At 38.8% G+C, this 26507-nt stretch overlaps 1 protein-coding gene across 1 annotated transcript in view; it reads right to left on the reverse strand.

Annotated features, from left to right (window-relative positions):
• Positions 1–687: 687 nt before the first annotated feature.
• Positions 688–26507, reverse strand: part of BTBD8 (BTB domain containing 8) — a 62742-nt gene continuing 36922 nt past the window's right edge. The window contains exons 6-18 of the mRNA XM_054980858.1: positions 25506–25586; positions 23995–24091; positions 20718–20806; positions 20397–20499; positions 19354–19536; positions 16585–16722; positions 12885–13014; positions 10580–10641; positions 8812–9448; positions 8005–8095; positions 7187–7320; positions 3193–5529; positions 688–1779 (exon numbers count right to left, since the gene is read on the reverse strand). Coding sequence (XP_054836833.1) covers positions 1310–1779; positions 3193–5529; positions 7187–7320; positions 8005–8095; positions 8812–9448; positions 10580–10641; positions 12885–13014; positions 16585–16722; positions 19354–19536; positions 20397–20499; positions 20718–20806; positions 23995–24091; positions 25506–25586 — 4552 coding nt within the window. The 3' untranslated portion in view covers positions 688–1309. The remainder of the gene's footprint in view (positions 1780–3192; positions 5530–7186; positions 7321–8004; positions 8096–8811; positions 9449–10579; positions 10642–12884; positions 13015–16584; positions 16723–19353; positions 19537–20396; positions 20500–20717; positions 20807–23994; positions 24092–25505; positions 25587–26507) is intronic.

Below are 26507 nucleotides of genomic sequence, written 5' to 3' on the forward strand. Positions count from 1 at the left end.
GAGGGTCCTCCATTTTTGAGTCACTAAATTCTGTATGCATCACATACAGACAGGAAGGGAGGTAAGAATAACACCCTTTTGAATCCTTCAAAAGTTGTACTTTGAGGGCAATACAAAGTGCAATTGTCTTAACACAAACAGGGGATGCAAACATCTTAAGTTATAATAACACATCCATCCTTCCTTAAGTCATTAAAGGAAATTCGAGATTGATTTTTTTCCTCAGTGGGTCCAGTTGGGAAAAATTCCCTCTAAAGTGGTTCTCCTCTTGACTTTGTCATGAAGAAACAGGATGCACCTTAAGAGGATAATTTCTGATGACATACTGAAGTGATTTTGTTGCAAACAATATTTTGCAGAAAAAACATATGAATGTATGTCCATTTTTCATACGATAATATGTCACTATGTGAAGTAAGTGCATGCATGATTGTCAAATATGACAATCTACAAACAGCACACTTTCCTGCAAGGATGTGCTTTCTGTGTAGGGAATCTTTTCTCCTTAAAAGCCTACAGCAACCAGACCCATCACCACCCTTAGATAACAAGCTGGGTGTGACAATGCTGTACATTCATAAAATATTTTTAAATTTACTAGCACTATAAACATTTATTTCTTCCTATAAAAGAAACATTTTATCCCTTCCAGCAATATCTGTGCAGTCTTAGATTTAAATAATCAAATTTAGAAATTTATTGAAATTTTTCAAAAAAAGATACAAAATCAATCTGGAGAAAACAAAACAAACATGCTGCTCTTTATAAATAAGTTCAAAAACAGTTGCATTAAAACCTCTTCTGCAAACGCAAATACATTTCTAGTATTTAAAGTACTGTTGGCACACATCTTTGACACAACCACTGTGAATCTTTTATCTTGGAAGAAGTCACCAAGTCACTATATAGACAGCGATGGAAAAAAATGGATATCACTATTTATTCTGCATTCACATTTTAATTTCTTGAGCATCCAGGAATAAGAGCAAATGGCAAATAAGAGAAAGATTAAACCAAGCCTTTTTTACCTTAGGTCATCTAATTTTCCTAAGAAACCTAAAAAAAAAAGACATGCTAAAAATAGCTTTTAGAAAACATCCACTTAAATTCCCAAAAGTTTGTTTTACCTGCGATTAAATCTTAGTTAGAAATGGGTCACTTAATGGAAAGATCATTCCACTATCAAGGACTAGTCTTGGCTGATGCAGTATTTATTACTGTATGGAAATATTGCATCAAATATTAATCTGCAGAGGTATGGGGGGAAGAAGAGGAGAGGGAGAAGGCCTGTTTCAAACAGTTAATCACTTCAGTGATGGGTTTCTAGTTCAAGAATTGTCCATTCCCCTTGAGGGGAAGAACAATCTTCAGAGGAAAAACTTGCCACTGTGATACTTGCTGAAGAATCATCCAGTGGCGATATTAGTTCAGTCCACCTACTGAAAGTGTCAATCTGTGCTTTACCCTGAGGTTGTGAACTGTCTCGTGCCAGAAATAGCGTCTGGTTGATGAGATATTGTGCTAAGTTAAGGTCTTCGGGAACAGAGTTCTTGATGTCCAAGTTTGACTCCTGATCAGATAACAATTGCCTGAGAAGAGTCCAGTCCTGTTCTGCAAACTGCTGATCTTCAAAATCCACATCTAGAATGCTCACTTCCGACTCCATCCTCTGCTCAAAAGCTTCTCCAACATCCATCTCGTATATTGGAGAAAGGGTTTTTGGAGGCCGATGCTCATACATGCAGGTTTGTGTCAATCTGTCACAATCATCTATGTCTCCTGAAATAATTCATAATACTACACATTGTAAAAATTGCACAGTTTTTTCCCCTTCTGCAGGGTATTTGTACAGCATACCTAACTCAGTGCAGCAAGACCAATCCAACCAGGTAAGAGGTAAGGGGAAAATGTAACTGTGTACAAAGTTCACAAAAACCAAGCCATTCTTTTAGTTTTATATTATTTAAAAAAAATAAATGAAACCAAGTACGGCTTATAAATTAAGTAAAAAGCAGCAATCACCACTGGCAATTGACAATAAACCTCCATAATTAGAAAAAAATTCTGATACAGAAAATGACAAGTTATGTAAACCAACATTTAATGCACATGGATTTCTAAATCACTAAAACTGTAAATTAAAATAGTAAGGAGCAGAGTAGGGAAGGAAAAAAGGACGTGGGGGGGGGGAGGACATGTTCACTAAAACAGCGACTTAAGCCAAGTCAGCTTCAAGTGAGGAAAAACAAAATGGTTTATTCACAGGCTTATATTTAAAATATTGCACATGCAAAGGGCAAGCTGCAAGCATGGACAAGCAAACAAAAGGAGTTACAACTTGAAAAGTCATCAGTTTGCATGGTTCTTCTGAACACACATAATTCTTTCATAATTCTTGAATACACAGAAGTTTGAAAGATTCTGCTACTGCATTTAGTATTGGGGCAGGGGGGTACCAAGCTGAAATCCTGTTTTAATGAAGACACACAAAACAACTAGACAAGAGGTTAGCTAACCATGTGAAGCAAGCATAAGTTTAAATATATTATTTTTTAAGTCTAATTTCTCTCTTTTTTAAAAAAAGCATTTGTTTTTTTTACTGGCAAATTTAGAACTACAATAATTCTGGAAAGTGTCTCAGGGCGCAGACCAGCTCCCACTGAAGCCAATGGTCAAAATCCCACTGAACTCAATCAGCAGAAGGACAAGTCCACAGTTCTGTGCAAACCAGAAACAAATTTCAACATTAATGAATATAGCTCTTAAAGTAAACAATGCAGAGCACTTTTAATTTAAGAATATTAATGCACTTATTGCACATCCCATCTTCATAGATATGAATCATATAGGCTGTTGAACAAAACGTATATCCAACTTTCCACTAACAGGTGATATTGCCAATGTCCTTTGGGGACAAAAAACTTGAAAACAGGGAAGTGCACCCCACTCTCAGTTTTGTCCAAGATAAATACTCCCCACTGCCTATTGGACAGCAAGTTATACATATTCTCCAAGGCCAAGAATATGCCAGGTAACTTTATACATATACAAAACATTAGCATTTCATTCTGTAATCATCTGGATAAAATTTATATTTACTAGAGTTAAGGATTCAACCCCAGCTATAAATACAAGATTCCACTAATACTTAATATCTTGAAGGATGTAATGTTTTTTATTTCTGTACGTTACCTGCAGATAACGCAGTGTTAGCGTATTCAGTAGATGCTGGATCACTTTCTTTCACGTGACCTTCCTGAGTCAGTGACTGATTCTTAGAGGGATCTACAGGTTTTGTGGAGCTGTTCTTTTGCAACTCAGTATTATCTCTTTGATGAAGATCCAAGTGACAGGGCCTTTCTTGTGATTTTGTGTCACTGTCTAAAAGTTTATTGCACTGAAGTTCATTATTCTCTTCATTCTTACCATTTTCATCATTAGTGGGAGGATGGCTATTTCCTACTTTCCCTGTATGTTTTTGTTCTGTAACTGAGGTACCCAGCTGATCCTTTGCTTTTTTCTCATTGCCTTCAGGATCTACAGAAGAGCTCTCACTTTTGCCCAACTTTCCCTTATCATGTTCTTTACACTCCAGAAATCCATCCTCTATTTCTAATGAATACCTCGAATAATACGTTTTTCCTTGATGCTCATGGGAAACACTGTCAAACACATCAGCGGGTGTTCCAGCATCCATGGGACATTGGAGAGAAGTGTGGGCATCTCCACCGTCATCAGATCCCAGTTCTTCACATTCATCCACTGAAAGTAATACAGACCGTTTAAACTTCTTAGTTTTAGAGAACTCTTGACTTTCAATATCATTTTCTGCTGCATCTTCAAATGCCAGATTCACTATTCCATGGAACTGCTGAACAGGAAGCTCTGATGGAGGCAAGTTTTCTACAGCATTTTCATTTTCAGATTTTTCATCTTCTGTTTCATCTGCTGAAGAGGACACCTGATCTCCTTCTTGAGGAAACTGTGCAGTAGCAAAATTAGAATTATTCCCCCTGGAGCCACTCCTCCTTTCATTGTCTTGACGTGACCACGTTTCAGGCTTTTTTCTAGGGATCTCGTCGTCACTTGTTGAAATCACCCGGAAAAGATCAGAGTTCTCTTTTTTCATTTTTACTTCTATTCTTAGACTAGTATCATAGATTTTTAGTTCTTCCGGTGTACTTGTATCACTGCTGCTTCTTCCAAGAAAATCATGGCATAACATAGTGCTGCATTTTGAAATCCCTCTTTCATTTGACCCTTCATCATCCTGAGACCCTCCAGCGTCATAGTCTTCTGACCTCGGCTTTATATCATCTGAGGATGTTGTTGCACTGCCAGTGTCAGATTCAGGGCTTTCTTTAGGATCATGGGAACTCAAGTTCCAATGATCTGTAAAAGGAGCTTCGGAGTTTTCATGGCTCTCGGGTGTTTCTGTGGTATCAGTATCTTTCGATGAGCATTTTTCTGTGACATGTTCTGGGAAAGATTTTGAAGCAATATCTGATTCTACTGTGGCAGACTGTGATTCAGTCAAAGCAGACTTGTCAGAGAACTCATCAGCACTTTCAGAGCCCAGTACACAGGCTTTAGAAGATTTCTTTTCCTCATGTTCAGAATTAGAGCTGTAATTCACTGCTTCAGTTAAGTTGTGCGACAGATTATCATTAACACCCATTTCAGTTTCCAAGGTATCTTTATGTCTGTAGTCAACTGATTTTTCTTGGTTCTTATTTTCTTCTGGACGTTTTAAAGAATTGTGGCAAGCAGCAGAATTAGGAAGTGTTTTGCATCTTGATATTTCCTCTTTTGAAAATGAAGTGGTAGAATTCTCACTAACATTCTCACCCACAATTCTCTTATACTCTTTAACATGGTGTGATTGGGTAGCATTACATTCTTCAGTATTTTTAACTACTGGAGATTTATCATCCTTACAAATATGTTTTGCATCCTTTCCATGTTCTCTTGACACATTCACCTTTGCAACGTAAGAGGGTTCCAAATTTCCTTTGCAGTGTCTCTCTTCAAGGGGGGTCAGTTTTTCTAAGTCAGTTGTATCACTCTTATCTATTTCTAGCATACATGCTTCACTTTTATTTTTCTTCCCTGGGCTAGATTTGTTACTATTGTGCAGCTGAGCTCCCAAAGCAGCAGAGTTCTCAAGTTTTTGGCCTGAATTTTTTTGCCCTTCAACCTGAATATTCTTGCGAACAGGTGACTCGCCTCTGGAATGTTTCTGGCTTGAAGTCTGGAGCTTTAATACAGATTGCCCAGCAACTGTTTTCTGATTTTGGTCTTTATTGGTCACTGTTTCACTCTTCTTGGAATGGTTCTGGTTTTTTGATGTAACTATGATTTTTGCAGTAGCTTTAGCTGATGCAGTTTGTGCTGATTTAGATTTTTTCTTTGATGAACTTTGCTTGTCTGATAAAGCTGAGTTTGTCAGAAGCTGTGTCATGTTTTTTTCTTCATTTTGTTTTGGAGAAAGTCCTGGCTTTGGTGGATTTGTTGGATCTCCCTGTGGTCCTAAAGAAACAAAAACATTCTGATTAGCAAAGTGTATTATTAATGACAACCATATACAACAAAATCCAGTATTTTTACCCATGTGTGAAAGTGACAGGATTGTAAATCAAAAAAGGAATCTTCAAAATCATGAATTCTGAACTATAATAATTCAGTATGATGTATATTACAACAACAGCGCAAGGGGATGAATTAACAATCAATGGGCCCTGGGTCAACACACAGGCATATCCACTGGCAGAAATCTGAACCCATGGTCAGCATAATAGACAAATCATAGCAGTATTATAAGAATGCATTATACTGTAATTAATATTTTTAGTGGCCGCATTTTATAATTTAACTTACTTCTATGACCTTTTTCTACTTAAAAACTCTCCTAAAGAGATTCAACCATGCAATAAAAACATATTTGAAAAATCCTAGGTGCTTGCCAGGCCTGAAGATGGATTATTAGAATGCCATTCATTTTCAAATCAATCGACTTCCCAGATGCCATTAAACTAATAAGACCTAATTTCCAGGATACTGGCTCTGTTAATGACTAATGTTTATGCCCTTGAGTAAAACAAATTTTGTTTAAGTTGTCAGAATACAATTATCTGAGTTGAGATATGGCCAGAAAAGATTAGGATCAAACTCTATTATTTAAACAACTATTGCCACACCATTAGTTACTAGAAGCCTCGACCTATCTGGAAAAAGAGACAGTCAGTTAGGAAACAAGGTTAACCGAGTTACTATTCCCCAGTAGACATGAAGCCAACACATATGTAGTTGGTGGAAATGATAGCAATCCCCCAAATACAGATTAGAGATCTGCAATTAAAACCTTAGTCCAAATGTACACCCATTCCTCCCAAAGTTCAATCAAAAGCTACAGCTCTCTCAAGTCTCGACAATAAAGTGTTTGAAGTTCAAGTATTTAGTAAGTAAAATCTATCTTTGCTGAATATTTTAGTAATACAATATAAAGAGAGAGTATCACGACAAAAAGTAACAGCCAATACTTTAGTAAGTCACAGACATTACCACAGCAGTACCAGTTTATCCCTATCTCTTGCTCTAGGTAGTGTAGGATGCAGAATTTAGCAAAATGAACTGGAACTCAGAAAATGGTTGATAAAGAGTAGTTCTCTTTTCTATAGTATCAAGAATGGTATTTTATGGGTTTATACAGTTATTTTATATTTCAAGGTGTGCCATAATAGAGGCAATATGTTCTCCCTATACTCTGTGTATGCAAGCCTTGTTTACTTATTAGAAGTATAAAAACTGGAATACCTTCTCCCTGCATCCCTCAACTTCACACATTCTGTCTGAAGAAAATGAATGTAGAGCTCACAATAAAGCAATTTTTTAAAAAGTCTCCTTTAAAAAGGACAGAAGCTCTAGAAAATATTACATTATTATGAAGAAGCTACTCAGTTTGAAGTAGGTTTGCAAACTACAGATAAGAGACAACTTGGTTAACAGCCATAGTTAGCACTAGTGCATCTGTAATACTCCAGAAAGACAAGTTGAATGGGATTTGCTCCAGAAAGGGGAGAAGGATGGATGGGGAGAATCCATATTCCTAAAAAACTGGAAAACATGGTTTGCAGGGAACCTGTATTACTTATACAGTATGGCTTAATTTGTGCCATTATGAGTTTACCTTGGTTTTTACCAGTGTTAGCATTCTTTGTCTTCTGCTGAATGGCAGAATTGCCAACTTCATTTCTCTTTTTCTTCAAAACTGCTTGTGGTATGTGTTCATTGCTACCTTTTCCAGTGCATTTCTTCATAACACTGAAAGAGAAACATGCTTCTTACTTGCAAAATTTTAAAATGATGAATATATTAAGTATGTTTGCATTTCTACATTAAAAGCATGGCAACAAAATGTTTAAAAAGATACACACGCCACGTATTAAACAGTACATTGTTAACAAGCAAAACTCATCTCTCATTGACTGCATCTTATTTCAGCATTACTGAGAGTCTGGAATACTTTGTTTTACAGTTGAAAAATACAGTTTCAAATGATATGTTTAAAATGTAAGCTATAGCATAAAAAAAAACCACCTACAGTTTAGTAGCAAAACATGATCTGTGGTCAGCATGAACCCCCTCCCCCTTTCCAAATCTGACATAGTCTGAAGCCTTGGCAGGCAAGCAAGGTTGTCTCTCATTCACTTTGCATTATGGAGTTGATTAGAAGCAGGAGAGAAACCTTAATTTCTCGACGCATCAACACAAATATTCCCTCCTCAACTGAGTAAAAAACTTGAGGGAGTGTAACACAATGGGGTTTGTAGAGCCATGGTGACATCACACAGTTTTACAAATATTTTCTATTTTTCAACATAAACCACAATACAGATTTCAGATACACAAAAGAGTTTTAAAACACACTAGCTTCATGAGATGTATTTTCAGTAAGGAACTCAAATCCCAGTTCAGGCAATACCAGAATCCTGACTTCCAACAGACCTGTTTATTGTAATATTAGCCTCAAGATCATTAGCATGTTTTTTAGTAGGGGCTCCATTAGTCATCTTCAAAGCAGACTTTGTTTTCAAAGCTGTTCAATGAAATAAAAATAAAATTAGAAAGTAAAAAAAGACTTGATAATGAGCATCTGCTGAAAGCTCTAACAGATTTTTAAAATGTTTTTTCTATTCCAAATATATGAGCCTTGGACATCAAAATTCACTTAAGTAATTTAGTGCTTCCCCAAAGTATACAAAAGGCATCCCAACAATTAGAACATTTGCTTATCAGATCTTTTGTACGTATCCCCAAACTTATTTGACAAAATTAAATTATATTGTATCTACACGTAAGAAGAAAGTGCAGAAAAGATGTTATTGCCATTAGCAAACTGTACCTTTAAACAGTTAGGCTAGTATCAAAACTATTACATATTGCAAACAGACATTTCTCTTAAAGGCCCAAGAATTGACTATGTGCCTGTCCACCTTTTAACCTCTCTCCTAATTTACTTTCCCCTTTAATCAGGGGATGACCTGGGCTGCTGCGTCCCGTTTGTTGGTCCTCCCAGGCGACTGGTTTGGCCACTGTGTGAAACATGATGCTGGACTAGATGGACCACTGGTCAGATCCAGCAGCAGCATCCTATGTTTATGTTTTCAATCTATCCTTCAAGAATTAAATATTGCTATTTTTGTAAAAAGAAGAAAATTAGGAAAACAACCACACATTTGTTTCAGATTTTTTAAGACTATTTTGCAGTGCACAGTATACGTGGCTACTTTTAAATGAGTCTCCAGGCATTACCTGAATGCTTTTTGCCTTCATCTAATAACTTTTCCTCCTTGGGTTCATCTAGCTGTTCTACAGACATCCGCAGATCTGGGCTTGAATGGTCTGATTTGCTTAGAGTTCCTGCACCTGTAAGAAGAGAAGGAGATTCCTTTCCTGTGGCCTTTTTCAAAGGTTTTGTTTTAATTGGTACACTTGAGCTTCCAGGAAGTGTTTTTGGTCGAGCGCCTGCAGCTTTACTTTCTTGATTTTTCATGGCTTTGCCACTTCCTGCATTTTTGTGTCCACTACTAGGTAATGATCGGTCAGAATCCAGTTTCATAGGCAGACCTTCAGCCTTAATATTTCCATTACTTTCTGGTTTTGGCTTTATAACAGCTCTAGCCTTTGGTGAAGGCATTTTCTCCCCTATTTTGGACTCTTTTGTAATCTTGCAACTTGTTTTTTTACTTTCTTTCCCCTTTATATCATCATGTTTCAAAGCTTTATTGGTGCTGCTCCTGTTGGTAGTCGATGTGTGTCCAGATGCTCCTAATCCATCGGATTTCATTTTATCCTGATTAGTGGAGGAATTGCCCCAATTGTTTTTCTTTCTGTCTGCGTCCCAAGGAGTAGATCTGATATCAAAGGAGTCAGATATGCACCTGTTTAACTGGAGAAGAACAGATGATAATTCAGACAAATGGAAAGCTAAAAAAAAAAGTAGATTCACCGCTCTTCATTCTGGACTTTTAGCTATTACAGATCAACCTGAATTTTTCTTCATTACCATGCTTGAAGAATAATTTCTTCTCTTTCTGAGGTTCAGTAAAAAATTCTGTTGCACTCTAGTATGACCAGGAACAGAACCCCAAAAGAAGGTTTTGCACATGAAGAATCAGAACTAGGCAGCAAGAACAGGCTTGAAGTCGATATCACCAAAGGCCAGTAGCAAGTTCATTGCCTACATATGTTGTTTATGTTTTCCTCACATAGGTGAATTGTTGCCATCTATGGCAAGAAGAGCTCAACCTGCCCACCACCCTAGATGTTCCAGCCCTCACTGACAGTATTTAACAGGAGGGTGGAATATATCTCTATGAAAAGCACATTCAGGGTAGTTTGCAGTGGTTCCAGAAAGACAAGTTGTACCTTAACACAACCTTCCCATCAGCTTTGGCATTTTGCTAATACTTAAAAGAACTTTAGTGTCATTTACATGTATTTTTAGTCATCTATTGGGCTTCAGGGCATCCTAGTTTCCTGAGATCTAAACATAATCAAGTGTGCCTTACATCATAGCTTGGTGCATTCTTTCATGTGTGCATACACATGTAGTATTCTAGATCTCCTGCAAGAGGATCTCTCGATAAGTGGCAGTCACCAGGCTGTGCATGAGATGGCTTGAGTCAACTGGATTGCTCCATTACATACATTGCATATCACTTGCTTGGAAACGTAGAAAAGGAGATTTTATAAAAGGGTACCTCACAGATGTGTCTGTGATGAATTTGTGAATATCCTGGCAAATTCCACTGTTCCAAACATTCTGGTTTCAGCACTGGGTTTTGCTACAGTAACCTGACTTCCCCCTCCCACCCCAGACAAAGAATCCTTAAAAAAGGTGATAAAAACAATAATAGATGGATACTGGCTCAGCTAAAATTACATTGATGGCTGCAAAATTAGTTCCTGGCCATTAGTAGATACAAGTTGCAAATTACAGCATACCACTTTGAAAAGTAACAGGAAGAAGGCCTGCTTACCAGGTTTTGATTTGGCTTGTAACTGTAACATTGTTTACCTGAGAACTAGTGAATACTGGCTTTTTGGCAGGTCTTCTGTCATCACCTTTGTCAAAAGCAGCTGTACAGAAAAAAAGCATACTTTCCTTTAGAAAAAAAATATTAACATGGAGAGATTAGGGACGGAGAGAAGAACCCACCTCAGGGGCAGATCCCTTCTTCAGAACAGTTAGGGTTGTACTCTAACCAAACAAAGGAGGTCCTTTTTAAACTTGGTTACCAAGGAGGGATGGACAGTATTGGTGTGAAATACAAACACTGGAATGATAAGATTTGGGTTTCAGCAAGATCTCTTATACTGTTATTTATCATTTTGATCACGTGGAATTCTCATTCTTATCCAGTATAAGAAAATTAGTTTATCAGCTGTTCCAACAAAATTAACAGCATGTAACAAACTTGACACATGGCATTTGTGGTTTAGAAGGTTCCCTCCACTCATCACAGTTAGATGGCATGTGACAGAACCTGTAAATCTAAAAACTTGACTTAAGAAACAAAAGCATCCTTATAGCCAAAATTCTGTTCTAGTTATTCAAAGATAATGATGGAAGCTTATTCTAGTCAACCAATGAAGTCTATCATATACAAAGTTTCTAAATAAAGCATAGTTGGTTAATGCTCCCTGATGTGGCACAGTAATGAACCTCTGCAGTGGTACTGTTTATGTAACCTATTCTAGACAGATGGAAATATTAGAGGAATGTATATGTGTCAAAATATTCTATAATTACATGAAATCTGCCATAAAGAATTATGAAAAGTATTATATCTGTTAATTATTAAGTTGAACTGGTTATTTTATAAACACGCGTATATAGAAGAAAGTCAATTGCATGTATGGTATATACACACAAAAGATTCTTATTCATTGGGTTCCTTGGTACACTTCTGTTCTGTAAGGTAAGGCAAGAGTCTGAAAATGGAACCTTGGAATACTTTTTTAGATTACTATATGCATAACATTTAAATAAAATTTAAAATGGTTCCTTTAGGAATAGAAAAATACTCCCAAGTCTGAAGGGGGAAGGCTTGCAATGTTCTACATTTAAATTTATGTTTTCCAGATTTAAAAGAAAATCAGTATCTGGTAATCTCTAAACTTGAGTTTTTAAAAACTAACTACTTCTTTAAAAGCTCATGGAAAACTGATACCCCTACCTGTATACATACAAATTACAATTACACACAACGAAATGTCTCAATTTCTTTGAAAACAGCCATTAGAACACAAAAATTAGTGCTACACATTCTTCAAAAATTACAAACCCTCGTATATTTTACTGACCAAATTACACTAACTTCATGGATACAACGTCAGTGACTATACCACCCCCATAGACCTCAGTGCTTTTTCACATTATCTGATACTCCAGAATCAACTGCATTTTGGGCATGACCCTGAGCTACTGATAGGCAGAAAAGCAAGCCAGAACACTTCAGGAAATAATAACCAAACCCCAGTGAAAGCCTTTATATTACACTTCATCATCTTCTTTATACAGTTTGCTCTGAAGGAACAAAAAAAAAACTCTTATTTTTCCCTATTATACAGATATTCATTTATTGCTACCTAAAAGCTTTGCGTAGTGCTGTAATCTTCCGTCTAATCCCTGTTTCCCTTATTAAAAAAAAAACTGCATGACCACAGCACAAATGTTCAAGCAGTGCCCCGAAGCCATTTTCAGATACTTCATCTGCAAGATTTCATTCTATACATTTGAAAACAAAGGGGCCAGAGCAAGGCTCCTTTTGTCTAAACCTGTAATTGTGCAGGTTACATTTTAGAAGCTTCTCTGCAGCTTCTATGATTCTTCTGCAGTACATATAGTATCACGGTACCAAATTGATTGTGAAGTCGATGAACACAATTTATTTAATGTACATGTGATTTTTACATGGCAAGATGAAATTTTTTAATAGTATGTAACATAAAGTAAAATCCCCCATCTGATACATACATTAAATCAGTAATGGCATGGATCAGAAATCCAGGCACATGTACATTAAAAAAAAAAAAACCTACTGTAACATTTTAAATCAGAGTGCAAACAAAAAAGCCAGCCTTTTAATTTTGGTGATTCCCACAAATATCTGCAGTAATAAATGCTTACAAAAGGGCTATGCAAGCCTTCAGCTTCCACGCTTGAAGCTGTCCGAGCAGGTTATCTTACATAATATTTATTTTTGAGAGCAGAAGGCTTATCAACATATTCCAGCTATCGTTAATTACCGGCTCCTGTTATTTCTTTAATAAGGGCACAGCTGTTATGCAAAGCATTAAGCTCCCGATGGCTTGCCTACCTGCTTGTATTTTCTGTTGATCGTCTGCCTTCAGCAGCTTCCAGCTCTCTGTGTGACGAACAGCATAAAAAGACCGAACCAGGAAGATCCACAGCTTATCACGCAGAGCCTGGATCTTGCACATAAACCCCTGTGTTCAAGTAAGGAATCAGTAGCTGGAAAGAGCCGCATTGTCATAGCAACCAGTCATTATTCCTTACAGAATCTACTTACTCCTAAGCTAGATCAATGATGTCATCACTCAGATTTGATGATTGTTGAGTGGATGTATATGAAGTCTATGAGGGCCAACTATCCTGCACCATAATTTTACACAGTTTGAAACCAAGCCACTCCCACAGAAGCAGAATCTCATAAAACATCAAGACCCCCTCCTTTTCAAAAAACAAATGAATCCCTTCATAGCTTTTTACTCTTGGCTATGTCACTACAAGGTCAAATCCTCTGGGGGCCAATAATGTATCTGATTAAATTTTCATCACTCTTGCAGAGTAAGTCAACAATAGAAGAGGCCTGCTACAGAACTAGTAATTTATGAACTAGTACAGAACTGGTGATTTATGTAGTTTTTGTATGCAAAAGAAAATCATTGTGCCAAATTATAAACTATGCCATCTGGCCAACAAGCATCATCCAGGACAATGAAAAAAATATTTTACATCTTTGTTGATTAAGATCATGGAAACACAAGGGTTTTCTTTTAGGAAAAATGTGGTTAGGAAGATCTTTTAAAGTATTTTACATACACAGAAATAAAGATGCTAGTAATATTTGTCTTCAAAGACATAATTCATGTGATCTCTTCAAAACATTTATAGCATTTGTTCAGTCTTAAGTGTATAATGACAAAGATTAATAATCAGTATTGGCACTACACACGCATATCTGGTTTCTTTAGTTTGGCCCATGGATGGGAAAAATACTACCAAAAGATAATAATTTAATAAAAGAAGGTATCTTATATAAAGTCAGCCTAATAGTTCATCTAATCTGCTACTAAGATTGCAGAATTACCTAGTAATTAGTTCTGTGATCCTTTCAACCTGTGTTCTCTTTTCTTTTTCAAGAATGCAACTGATGGGGGCTACTGTTTAAAGGGAAAACAGGGCCATTCAACCATTTCCATTCACTCTGTTCTCCCACTGAAAATTAGGAGGCTTTATTGAACATCTGGACCTCACCTTTCCTTGTGGCTCAAGGCAGCTTCTGGGCTCAGTGGAGAAAAATATGAGGTCTCACTACTGAGGCTAGCAACTACACTAGAGTTCAACAGGAACTCGGGACGAGGGGAAAATATTATATAGTCTCCTTTCCTGCTTACAAGCCTTCCCCTTTAAAGCACAGCCCCAGAGGTTGTATTTTGTAAAAGAAAATTATTTAGGATCTACAAGCAACATATAGTTCTACCTACTTTAATCAGCTGTGAAATCTCAGATCAGTTTTACCTAGTAGTCTTCCCCAGTCTTGCTAATAGATGCCTAGGGATTTAACATGGTTAACCCAAGTGTTCACTTCACTATTGAGGTATGATTTGCCTGCCAGAAATATACTGGTATTTACAGTGTTAATCATGATAAAGTGAGAAGGGGCGATGAGTCAATCAGACACATGCAGCAGACTTGCACTAAGGAATCTCAGATCAATGGTATGTAGTGATTCTGAACTGGGATTTTCCAAAAAGGTACAAGCCATTTCTGTTCCTGAAAATGGCAGTCATGTGGCAGTTCATTTACTACTAGTAACAAAGCCTGTTGTGGGAAATGATACAATGAGCTCTAGAAAGGGGAGGGCAGGCAGGTGGGCATTGCCTCCTCCTCCGTGACTGATCCCGGCTGGCTGAAGGCAGGGCGCAGGCGCTACCGCCTGCACCGCTCCTGATCCTGGCCGGGTGAAGGGGGTGGGCACTGCTGCCTGCTCCGTGCCTGATCCCAGCTGGGTTGGGGAGGGGCAGGCATTGCAACCTGCTCCACGCCTCATTCTGGCAGAGTGAAGGGGGAGGGCAGGCACTGCTACCTGCTCCATGTCTCATTCTAGGGAACAACAAACCAGGGCTCAAAACAGTCAAGACCAAAGTATAATTCAATTTTACGTATTATAAAGTGCAAAAGTGCTACAATTTCATATATACATACAAGGAATTATACAATACAATTCATGTCTCATTCTGGCAGAGTAAAGGGCAGGCGGGCATTGCCACCTCCTCCACACCTCACTCTGGCAGGGTGAAGGAAGGACAGGCATTGTCTCCTGCTCCACTCCTGATCCTGGGCGAGTGAAGGGAGGGCCGGCATTGCCACCTGCTCCGCACCTCATCCCGGCTGGATGAAGGCAGGGGTGGGTGGGCATTACCGCCTGCTCCACTCCTGATCCCATCTGGGTGAAGTGGGAGCGGGTATTACCTCCAGCTCCATGCCTCATCCCAGCCAGGTGAAGGCGAGGGGGGGGGCATTGCCACCTGCTCTGTGCCTGATTCCGGCCTGGGCTTCCTGCTGTGGCACACTCTCTGGAGGGACAAGTTGCCTTGTCAGGGCTTACCTCCATGGCAGTGCCCTCTGGAGGCGCACCAGAGCAGGAAGTGAGTTGTCAGGAATATGGTTAGCCTTTTATATGGAACAGTTAAATGGAACAGAGCATGGGGTGGAGGTGGAATTTAAATTTGAACATATTATTTGCAATTATTATTAGCAAGTCCTCCTGGAACTTCTTTGATATTACATAAGCAACTACAGAACTCTTCCTGTGAATCTTAATCCATAGCTTTGTTTTTAGTGCAAGAAGTGGTAAATGCCGCTGATGATTTTTAAAAAAATTGCGAATATAAAAAGATTGTATAGAATTTCAATATTCACATGCCAGACTTCAAGTTTTATTTTTGAAATTATTATTATAATCTAAACTGTATATGAATTATACATCTTCCTTTTCTAATCTATTGTTTATTCTCCTAAAAGACATTGGCTGAGATCCAGAACAGCACACATGGTGTTTTCCACATACAAAGGGAACTTTTGGGGTCTTTCCCTTATCCCCAAGGACAGTGATCTGTAGTTTCCCAAAAGCCACTCAAAGCTCAGGTAATCTTCTGGGAAGAACATTTAAGGAAGCTGCAACCAGAGAAAGGGGATGGGGATATTAACAATGTCCCTCCCCCGCAGGCACTCTGGAACCCAGGCATGAAATTCATTCATCACTGTAGCACTTGAACGAAATACAAATTTGACCTATTTTACAGAAGAGGAGCCTATTTAAGACTGTAGCTTTAAGTAGTCTGCGACAAAACATACGAATGAGTACTAGGGATCCCAGACCCCCGGTGGGGGCAGGGGATCTCCTGCCCCCGCTCCCCACACCCTGCGGCAGAACGACCCATTTCAGGCGCATTCTGCAGTGCCCGACTACGCAATGACGTCACCCCAAAGTGATGTCATCGCGCTTGTGGGGGGGGTGCGCATGCTCTGCGCACGCACTCCCCCCTCTCCCAAAAGGTAAGTGCCAGGCCCCTGTCCCCTGTTAGGAGATTGAGGGGACCTGGCAGCCCTAATGAGTACATAGAACTGCAATCTTTATCTAGTTTCAAGAAAGGAACTGTAAAACTCAGTTCACTCCACAAAGTTTGTTTGAAGGATTTGTTTGTTTAAAACAAAAACAAAATTCAGCCATGGAATACTCCCTCCCCCACAACCAATTAGGCAAGACCCACCATTTCTTTAACACTTGCAGAATTCAACAAATGATCCATAGCTAGAAGAAGACAGCAACTGTTCTCAGTGTTAATGTTCTTCTCAACAGCTTCAAACACTTGATCTAGAAGGTCACATTTGCTGCTCATGGCCTGAGCCTAGAAGCCATCAATGAAAACAAAAACAAAAAAAAGATTTTTTAAAAATAGCTGCATACACATACTTTGTTCATTTCTGGGGGTGGGGGGGTGGGGCGGGATCACAGAATAGGACACATTTTGCTGGCATATCCTTTTTCATATAAATAATGCTTTGCATTCCATCCTCCCATTTCCGTACTGGAAAAGATTGTCTAGAATAGTGTTCAAACAGTGGCCAATCAGATGGACCCGGAAACTCACAAATAAGGTTGACTGGTATTTATTATTAGCAGTTATCTACGCTACTTCTTTATGGAAAAATTGGCATCTCCAAAATACAGTACAGCCTTGCTCTATCCACATTTGAATTTTTGCAATCCCTGATCAGGCCCCACTGGATGGATTGCTTGAACATTCTTCCTCCCTTCATCACCATTTGGGAGGTGAACTAAATGCCCTATTCTGAAAAGTTTTTTACATTCAATTTATGTATATCGCCCTTCAGGACAATTTAACGCCCACTCAGAGCGGTTTACAAAGTATGTTATTATTAAGTGATCTGTCCAACCTGCAGGAGAGGTCCTTCCTCATGAAACTGCTTGAACTGAGTTGGACCACTGGTCTATCTAGCACACTACAGTCTGCTATGATTGACAGCGGCTCTAAAGCCTCAGCCTGGGCAGTTGTCGCTTTCGCTAATATTTCCATTGTCCCCAGATTTCTTTTAAGAAGCCATTCATTTGTGCATCAATTAGTAAAATGAATGCTGTTGGAAAAGAAACAGAGCTCTACCAAGAAAGTTCACAACTCATTCCTAAACACATAGTGGACCTTCTTCCTTCTTGTCAAGCTATTTACAACTACTACCACTTGTCAATCATAAGCATATCCCACATGGCCAGAGATGAAAACATTTTGTGCAAAATGCAGGAGGCTGGAGAGATTTCTCAGAGACCAGTAAGAGTCTGCCCCCAACCTCCTACCTTCTTTTAAGGCTGCTTTTAATTGAGAAGTTCCAGAACTTAGGCTACTTAGATACTATAGCCTCCAAAACAGTAGCTTTCCTTCAATATGCAGCTGCTGGTTGGGAATACTCAGTGAATATGGGGGGAGGTGGACACACAGCATAAATGCACATCACTTCCAGAGCTGAACCTTACTAATGAAACAGAGTTTGAAGACATGTTATGGGGAAGTCAGTTTGGTGTAGTGGTTAAGAGCGGTGGGACTCTAATCTGGAGAACCGAGTATGATTCCCCACTCCTCCACTTGAAGCCAGCTGGATGACCTTCGGTCAGTCACAGATCTCACAGAACTCTCTCAGCCCCACCTACCTCACAGGGTGATTGTTGCGGGGATAATAATAGCATATTTTGTAAACCACTCTGAATGGGCGTTAAGTTGTCCTGAGCTGTATATAAATTGAATGTTGTTATTATTATTATTAAACTAAGCTCCGAGTTAAACTGTTAAAAGAAAAAGGAAGAATAAAAAGAGGAAAAGTGAAGTTGAAGAGGTTAACACACATGGAACAGAGGAAAGAGGTTTGCATCCAAAAGAGAACATATGAAAAGAACACTATAAAGTAAGCTCAACAGTGAAGGAGAAAAGAAAAAAATAAGAAAACCAGAGAGAAGAGTGAATTTTGAAAAATGCAAAAGGCTGAGGAAATAAGAGGTGGACGGAAGTAGTCAGGTCCTACAAATAGTAGCATGGCGGGGTTGCTTCCTGTCTTCTTCAGAAACCCAGGTACTAGCAACCAGATGCAACTATTTTGATGGCTATGGACTACTGGGAATCTGGATCTGTGCAGCATGTTCATGTCTGTGTTCTACCTATGGTCTGAATCTTACACATTTGATGATCTATTTAAGAATAATCCCAAAAGCATTGCTTTAATTTTATCATAGATGCATTCTGCAACATCTACGCCTTCATTATGCAAAATGTTAAATTTAACACTCCCCCTTGTAATGGATGGGGAGGCCGCAACTTCTGCCATTTCCCTTTTTTGCAGCAGCCTCTCCTGCATCTCACACCATTCCAGAGGGTCGCTTGATGCACAGGAGAAGATTGAAAATGGAGCATGGGGGTGGGGCTGTAGCGAGAAGGGGAAGTAGCAAAGATCTGTTCTGAGAGCAAGCGCCATTCATGATTCTCTAGAGCCAAACACAATTTTTGTACATGCATTGTACTCTCACACGATAAAGCCAACATTTTAAGAAACTCAATACTACTTCTTTACAGGAGTAGGTGGGGACAAAACACATACAAAATCCATTGTTATCCCACTCGAAATAAAGTCCATCCGTATTTAATAACATTTATAGTTGCTTTTCTTATGTCCAAGAGCAGCTAACAAAGAATAAAAACCCCATAAAAACAAATTAAAACAATACAAATACCAGCTAAAAACACAACTCATCAGCAGCCAGCAACACATACTAACCAATAAGGCCAAATGCCTACTGATGTTTTAGAATCTTATAGTCCTCCCTAAAAGTTAACAAGAAGTGGATCTTTTATTTACAGGGAAGAAATCATTTCATAGCCTCAGGATAACCACTTTATTAAAGGAGCTTCTAGCTAAAAGTATACTGCTTATGACCTGATATGTTATCTCACTGATATTATTCAAGAACACATTACCTGTAACAAGGCAAAAAAGTTTTCACTTTGTATTAATTGGGGAAAATTTGCCACCATAAATGCCACACATTCTTCTTGCAGCCTAGATGCTAAGGCAAGAGCCGTTCCAGTCCATTTCACTTGAGGAAGACTACTAATCAGTCGATCGGTTTCCATTAGGAGATGGGCTGCATTCTGTGGATTCTTAGAATGAAAACAATATATATATACTTTCAGCAAAGTGAAGTTTGTGCTATTCAACACATTTTGCACCATATTCTGAGCAATAAGCAATTAACTTCTCTCATTTTAATTAAGGACAGAGGGTTTTTTAACATTAAATGTTCTCAGGAGACTGTCATAAAATATGCAGACCAAAAAGCAAACTGTTTCTGATGTTCTCTCTTTCTTAGCAGGATGTATTCTATTAGTTGAATTTTGTACATTCAAGGTCTGGCAAAGAAGCAAATAATAACTGAAGATGAAACTATACAAATCCACTAGATAATCAATGGACTGGGTTATAATTTAATTCAAATGATTTTTAAGCTTGCATCTCAGTGTGGATTCACATTTTAAGCAGCAGATACATTTGCTCTATTGAATACCATGAAGCAAGGAAGGGAGAGGTGTGTTCATAAATATGTGGTTAATTCACAGCATGAAACTACAGCCAGTTATGGCTCCCTGGCACATGTTTATTGTAGTCCTTTGTGACTACAGACCTATGGTTCCCGTTCCCACTTTAAAACACATAATGTTTATGTAGCAAAGTGGTATGCTTAAAAATTGGCATTCACAGGCTGTTGAATGGATGGGCAAGATCACATGATGAATGGATGTGCTACCCAGTGTATTTTTGAAGCTCACAGAGTGAGAAGGATGGGAAAGCAATGTTGATTTTGCTTGTCTGGTTTATATTACCAGGCACTGGATACATACTAATAAACAGAGGATATATTTCAATCATCAAAACAGATTTGGTACCCAGAAATCAGACCCAAGTTTCTTGGTGGCATAAGATTATTAAAATTTTGTATTTAAATGCAAGCATACAGACTTACCAAAGAGTGGATCAATGTTCTAAGACAATTATTCTGTAACTCAGCAGGTAAATTGGCAAAGCTCTTCTCTGACCAACATCTTACAAAATGTCTTGCTAGCCACCTGTTAATAAGAGGATGGGAAATCTTGGTGGAGTGTCTTCAACAAATTTCACTTTGCAAATAATCTCCATGGGCATAAGTAATAACTGCTAAACATTTTAATATTGCACAAAAATATGAACATATTGCTAAGCATTTGTGAGAAATTGTATGCTTGTTTCAGAATAGAGTTATGAAAAACAGAGGAAGGAAACAAAGAAAATATTTTAGTTCACTTACTTCATACAAGAATCATACAGGTTTTCTACTCCCATTGAATGAGCAATAGCCAGACATTCTACCACAGGCTGGTGTTTTCCAGTCACAGGCTAAAATGTTAGAATAGAGACACATTTGTAGAGATTAAAAACCTGCTAATTCTAATTAGAAATATGTTCAAATAACAGAATATGTTTCGTCTCTGTCATTTTTGAAGGACAGCAGTACTTATGACCTGTTCTGGGGTCTTTTGACTGCTTCATTGAAACATATGAGCTTCAGGGAACTGTTTCCACACTATCTTCTCCATCAAGACCTCAAAACTACCACAAACAAGAAGCATACTATAGAAACACTGTACTGCAGAGAATTTTCGCAATGTTGCTAAGATGCACACTGAGTTCACAGGGGCTGCTGACTAGGTTTGTGTGGCTCCTTACTGTGCTTTCTGGAACACATTTACACTCTTATAGGTCCATATATTCTGGGGAAAGATTGGTAGTAGTGGGGAAACTGCATTTCAAGGAAGTTTGCCCAACTTTACTGACTTTCTCCTTGATGAACTTCAATAAAATTCTAGAGAGAGCTCCCAGCAATCCCTGTTGATGTTTACCAGCCAGTGGAGGGGGAAAAAGGACTGCAAATCTGTGTGTGGCAGGAAGAATTAGCAGTGTCACTGCCGAACAAAACAGAAGTTATGTCACAACAGGGGGGATACTCTAGGATTTGCCAAACATTCCATAGATTAATCCATGATGGCATGATGTCAGTTTTGTTTTTTGCCAGAAGTGACGTTAGCACTTCTGAAGTTAGCATCAACATGAAGTTAGCACACCTGTCCCAACTCCCCAAATGCTTCTGAGGTTCAAGACTGTGGCCTGGCAACCTTAAAGGAGCCCCAGGATTCTCCAGAATGCCATTTTAAAAACTAAGCTGATCTCAGTGCAATCCTATGGAGAGTTATTCCAGTCTAAGCCCATTGACTTCAATGGGCTTAGACTGGAGTAACTCTTCATAGGATTGATTGTTGGTCTACACAAATACAAAGCTGAAGTGGTAGAATGGACAGCATGACTTTAGCTGGGGAAATCACACATGAAATGTTCTCTTGTGTTAAAAACACCCTGCAAATCCAACCTAACACAACAGTCAGAGAGCTAGCTAGAACCTTCTTCCCTTATGCCTTTGTTTTCTACAGGCAAAGAGATGTTTATGTGAGGCAGCATTTAAAAGTGTTAACTTTAACTCGTAGTCTGAATTGCTTCGATCTGTTATACTTCCTCAGCATTCTAACTCCTCATTCTGCTGCATGTCCAGTTCAGTCATTCCCTGTCGCATCATACACTGTGAACATCCAGTTACACTTGGAAAAAATGGTTCAGGGGATGAGGTGGCATTTTATTCTTGTTTCGTTTGGGCCTATCTTGTAGCAAGTTATCCCTTGGTATCATTCTGGCTTTGTTGATCCATTTCCTTACTACTTCAGGTGGGTACTGTAATTCTAAGTGTGTTGTAGATCTCGCAGACTGGGAATCTCAGTCAGATGAATTGAAACAGATGCGGCTGTAAAGTACAGATTGCTGTAGACGATGGATGGTTTGATGTGTTTAGGAAGGTGACTGGAGGTATGTAGATATGTTTACTGATCAGTAAATTTCTTTAGCTTCCATCATGTATTTGAACAGTCGTGTCTAGAAAGTGTATTTCCTGAGTGGATTGATTCACAATCAGGTGGATGGTGGGTGGATTTTGCCAAAGGCATGGTGAAATTCCTCCAGGGCTTCTTTCCCATGTGTCCAGATGATAAAAATGTCATCAATAAATCTCAAGTCCAGGAGGAGTGTTAGTGGGTAGGAGCTGAGGAACAATGCTCCAAGTCAGCCATGAAAATGTTGGCATATTGTGGTGCTATGGGAGACCTCATGGCTTTGTCATTGATCTGAAGGAATAAATCTTCACCAAATCTGAAGTAGTTACAGATGAGGACAAACTGAGAGAGCTTGGTAGTGAGGTCAGCTATGGTGTTGTCAAAGATGGTGTTCCTAACAGCTTGTAGTCCATCTTTGGGGGGGATGTTGGTGTAGAGAGAGATTCAACATCCATGGTGGCCAAAATAGTGTAACCTGGAAGTTTGTCAACAGATTATATTTTTCTCGGAAAGTCTATGGTGTCACACACATAACTGGGGGCATTGATGACATACGGTCTGAGAATGAAGTCCATGTATCCAGACAGCCCAATAGTGATGGTGATGGTATCTATGCCTGAGACAATAGGTTGCCCTGGGTTTCTGGGCTCATGTTATCTTAGGCAGAAGATAGAAAGTGCCTGGTCGAGTTTCCTGTGGTGTGTCCATATAGATTTGTTCCTGTATACCTGTGCGTAATTCCTGGATTCCTGTGTGGGGTCTGATGTTAGTCATTTGCAGAAAGCAGTATAGGAGAGTTGCCTTTTGGCCTCCTGGATGCTGTCAGATTTGTCCATGGTGACAACTGCTCCTTTGTCAGCTTCTTTAATCCAGATGCCTGGATTGTTCCTAAGGCCAACTGCATTTATTTCGACATGGGTGAGGTTGTGTTGCGGAAGATGATGTTTTTTGATCACATCAGTTTGGGCTTGGCAGTAAACACATTTTATGTAGAGATCTAATGTGACACTGCAGCAATGGGGGTTGTGGCTGTGAGGAGGTTGTGGCTGTACAGTCTTTTTCCTGTAGCACTGGGTGAGTGGCGATTCGTTGTCAATGTGTTGTCCATTGGTGGATTGAAGAGATGAAAGCTGGTCAGCAGTAGATTGTGAATTGTTGTGTGGTGACGACGCTGCCAATCCATCAATGTCCTTTTCCAAGGCTTGATTGAAGTACTCCTTCAGACACAGATAGTGAAAAAAGGCTTCCAAGTCACCACAGAACTGTATCATCTGTGTCCATCCAGTGGGGCAGAAGAACAGTCCTCATCAAAGAACAGATTTCTCTACTGGACTGAGTGTGTGCTACAAAAGTTTGACGATATTGTTTGAGGAGTTGTTGCTATGGCCTGCAGCATACATAAGGCTAGACATTTTCTTGTCTTCCTGTTTCTTCAGGGAGATGAGTGGTGAGTTGTAGATGGCTTGTTTTCTTTTGCAAAAATCCTGGAAAGCTTGTACCCTGAAATTCTTGTTCATCTTTAACATGCTACTGGACTCTAATCTTGCTGTTCTAACAACTCATCATTCCAGCTTGTAATATAAAAGTTGAATATTAGATCTTTTTTAATTCAGTAAAAAAAACCCCATAAAAATAAAAACTGGAACATACCTTTTGAAAAAAGTTACAGTAGTCTCTTTTCAGAATATGTATAGCTACTTCTCTCAGACCATCTAGTCCATACATGTCTGCAATGTTTAGCATGCAACTGAAGAAAAAGCAATGATGGAAATTCCACATAAATCAATCCTAGTAGGAATATTGTCAACCTGTAATAGGAGTGTTCCACTATCATCCACATTATGTCTAGACAAGTGGAATAAGGCATTTTGAACTCTAACCCGTTCATTTCATTTTTCACCAGGTGAAGTGACATTTCTAAAAGGACTCTGTATTCTAATAATCTTTTAAGAATCAGTTCAATACATTTTCTCCAGTGATTTTTAATTACAATTTGAAATTAGGGTTTGAAGCTGGTTAGCAAGCCCTGGTTTACAGGGAAATCTGTTAAGTTTAACCATAATTACTGTCAGTGAGGATATAATGCTTAAATACCAGCAAGTGAAATTCACTTCTGAGAAAAGTGACTGCAGTAAACCATGCTGATTTCTTCACCATTGCAAAAAGATTAAAGCATCACATCTGCATATGCCCAAATGAACACCATTTGTGCGTCAGGTTTAGACAAAAGAGTACATAGGGAAGAATTCCCTATAAATGCTTCCTCCCACCCCTAATTATAGAACTCTCCTTCTACTATAAAACTTGCCAAAGTTCAAGTGCTTTTTCCAAAGCATTTTAACATGTCCTGTTTTGCCTGGCTTTAGGAACTTAGGGTTAAATCAGGAAAGGGTTGTAAAAATTTCAGCGATATTATGATAAAAGTATTTCATTTTGATGGGGCAGGATTTGCTTTTGTTACCATTCTAAACATGATAAATGAGTTAGAAAGTATAAATAAATATTAGCTTAGTGTGTAAATTCTTGTCACACTGCAGCATGTACAGTTTGGTTTGTACAGTTTGGGAACAGTGGCCATAATGATTCCTGAAATTTGGGACAAATCTAAATTTTTATCTTACTTAGTTTACACTACAGATAAGATTCTAGATAGAATCAACCGAAAAACATGCCATAATTGCTTCCACAAACCCAATGGATTTGTTTTTATTCTTTACACAAAGTAATCATTCATGATTTAAAGATAGTTACCATCTACTAATAGCCAGGCCGTTGATCAGTAAAGTACAAAGCTCATGGATGGGATTTCATTGCTTGTGGGTGAAATATAGTTCATGATACATTCTCCAGACTTGTAATATTACAGCAAAAAAATAGGGGCTATTTGGAGCCAAACATGGAATTTGAACCTCTTACCTTCTAATAGACTTTTCTTCATCACCGCTGCCCCACAGTTCAGCTACAACATAAATCAGGCTGTCCCCCCCCCACCACCTTTTTTTGGTAGTTGCTCAAATGGGATTACATTTCAATGAAAATTATTTTTGGCATCTTTAACTTTTTATTTATAGACTTTGTGTTGCACTTTGCATTCAAATGTAGACAGCGAGAAGCAGAACAGGCATTGTATGCAATTAAAAATAACATAACTTGACACATACCCAGCATCTGCTTTATTTGGGAAATCCAGAATTCCGCCGTAGATAAAATGCAGAATGACAGTCATTTCTACCTGGTTCATGCTGCAAAACAGAAAAAGAAATCATTACAGACACCAGCATCTGTGGCATAATGTAGAGCACTCATAATATTTTATAAATCCTAAGTGGTTCACCAAGATTGAATGGTGACCCTGTCATAATTTTAAAAAACCACATGCAGGTAAATGAATACTAGCAATACAATCTAAAATTACACTGTTTTCTTTTCCCAACCACTAAAATATAAAAGGCCAGTTATTAGCCCACTGAAAACTTCAGTGATCTTGCCCTTGTCTGCAACCCTACAGCCTCTTATTTGCTAACCACTGTTCTCAGCTAACCAAGCTGGTCTTGGCATTGGTGGATAAGACAGACGTATCATTCTGGGGAACTTCAATATCAGTGCCAAGGTCATTCTACTGGAAATGGTTTAGGACTTCACAGCTGCCACGGCAACCATAGCACTCTCTCAGAATATAGCTAGACATATCCTTAATTTGGTGTTCTTCACTAGAAGAGAATCGCCTAGTCTGAAGATGGAAGAGATCTGTGTAACTCTGTTGTCATGGACAGATCAGAGCTGGGGGTGTTAGCAGTCAATCCATACTATCATGCTAATAGGGGAAGTTTAGAATATGGCTATATCATAACTCCCTCTCCTTATGTGCTCCAAGCACATGGCATTTTGCCTGGCTAGGCAGAACAGTTCCCAATCTGGGTGGAGAGGGAAAATCACTGGAATGTGAGTCACGAGGCAAGACTAGCTAGCAGCCCTACACCCTGGAGATGTAAGGACAAAAGAGGTCTTCCAGGAGTTCCTGAATTAATCACCCATACCCTGCCGATCTTCCTCCGTCCTAATGAGAGTTAATCAGTGATCTGATAACTCTTCCCTTCCGCTAATCGCGGGTCATCAATAATCTTTTTTACCTATAGTTCTGCCTAGATAAGTGCAATCAAGCC

This window comes from Eublepharis macularius, chromosome 5, assembly GCF_028583425.1.
Source record: "Eublepharis macularius isolate TG4126 chromosome 5, MPM_Emac_v1.0, whole genome shotgun sequence".
In the NCBI taxonomy this organism is placed as follows: Eukaryota; Metazoa; Chordata; class Lepidosauria; order Squamata; family Eublepharidae; genus Eublepharis; species Eublepharis macularius.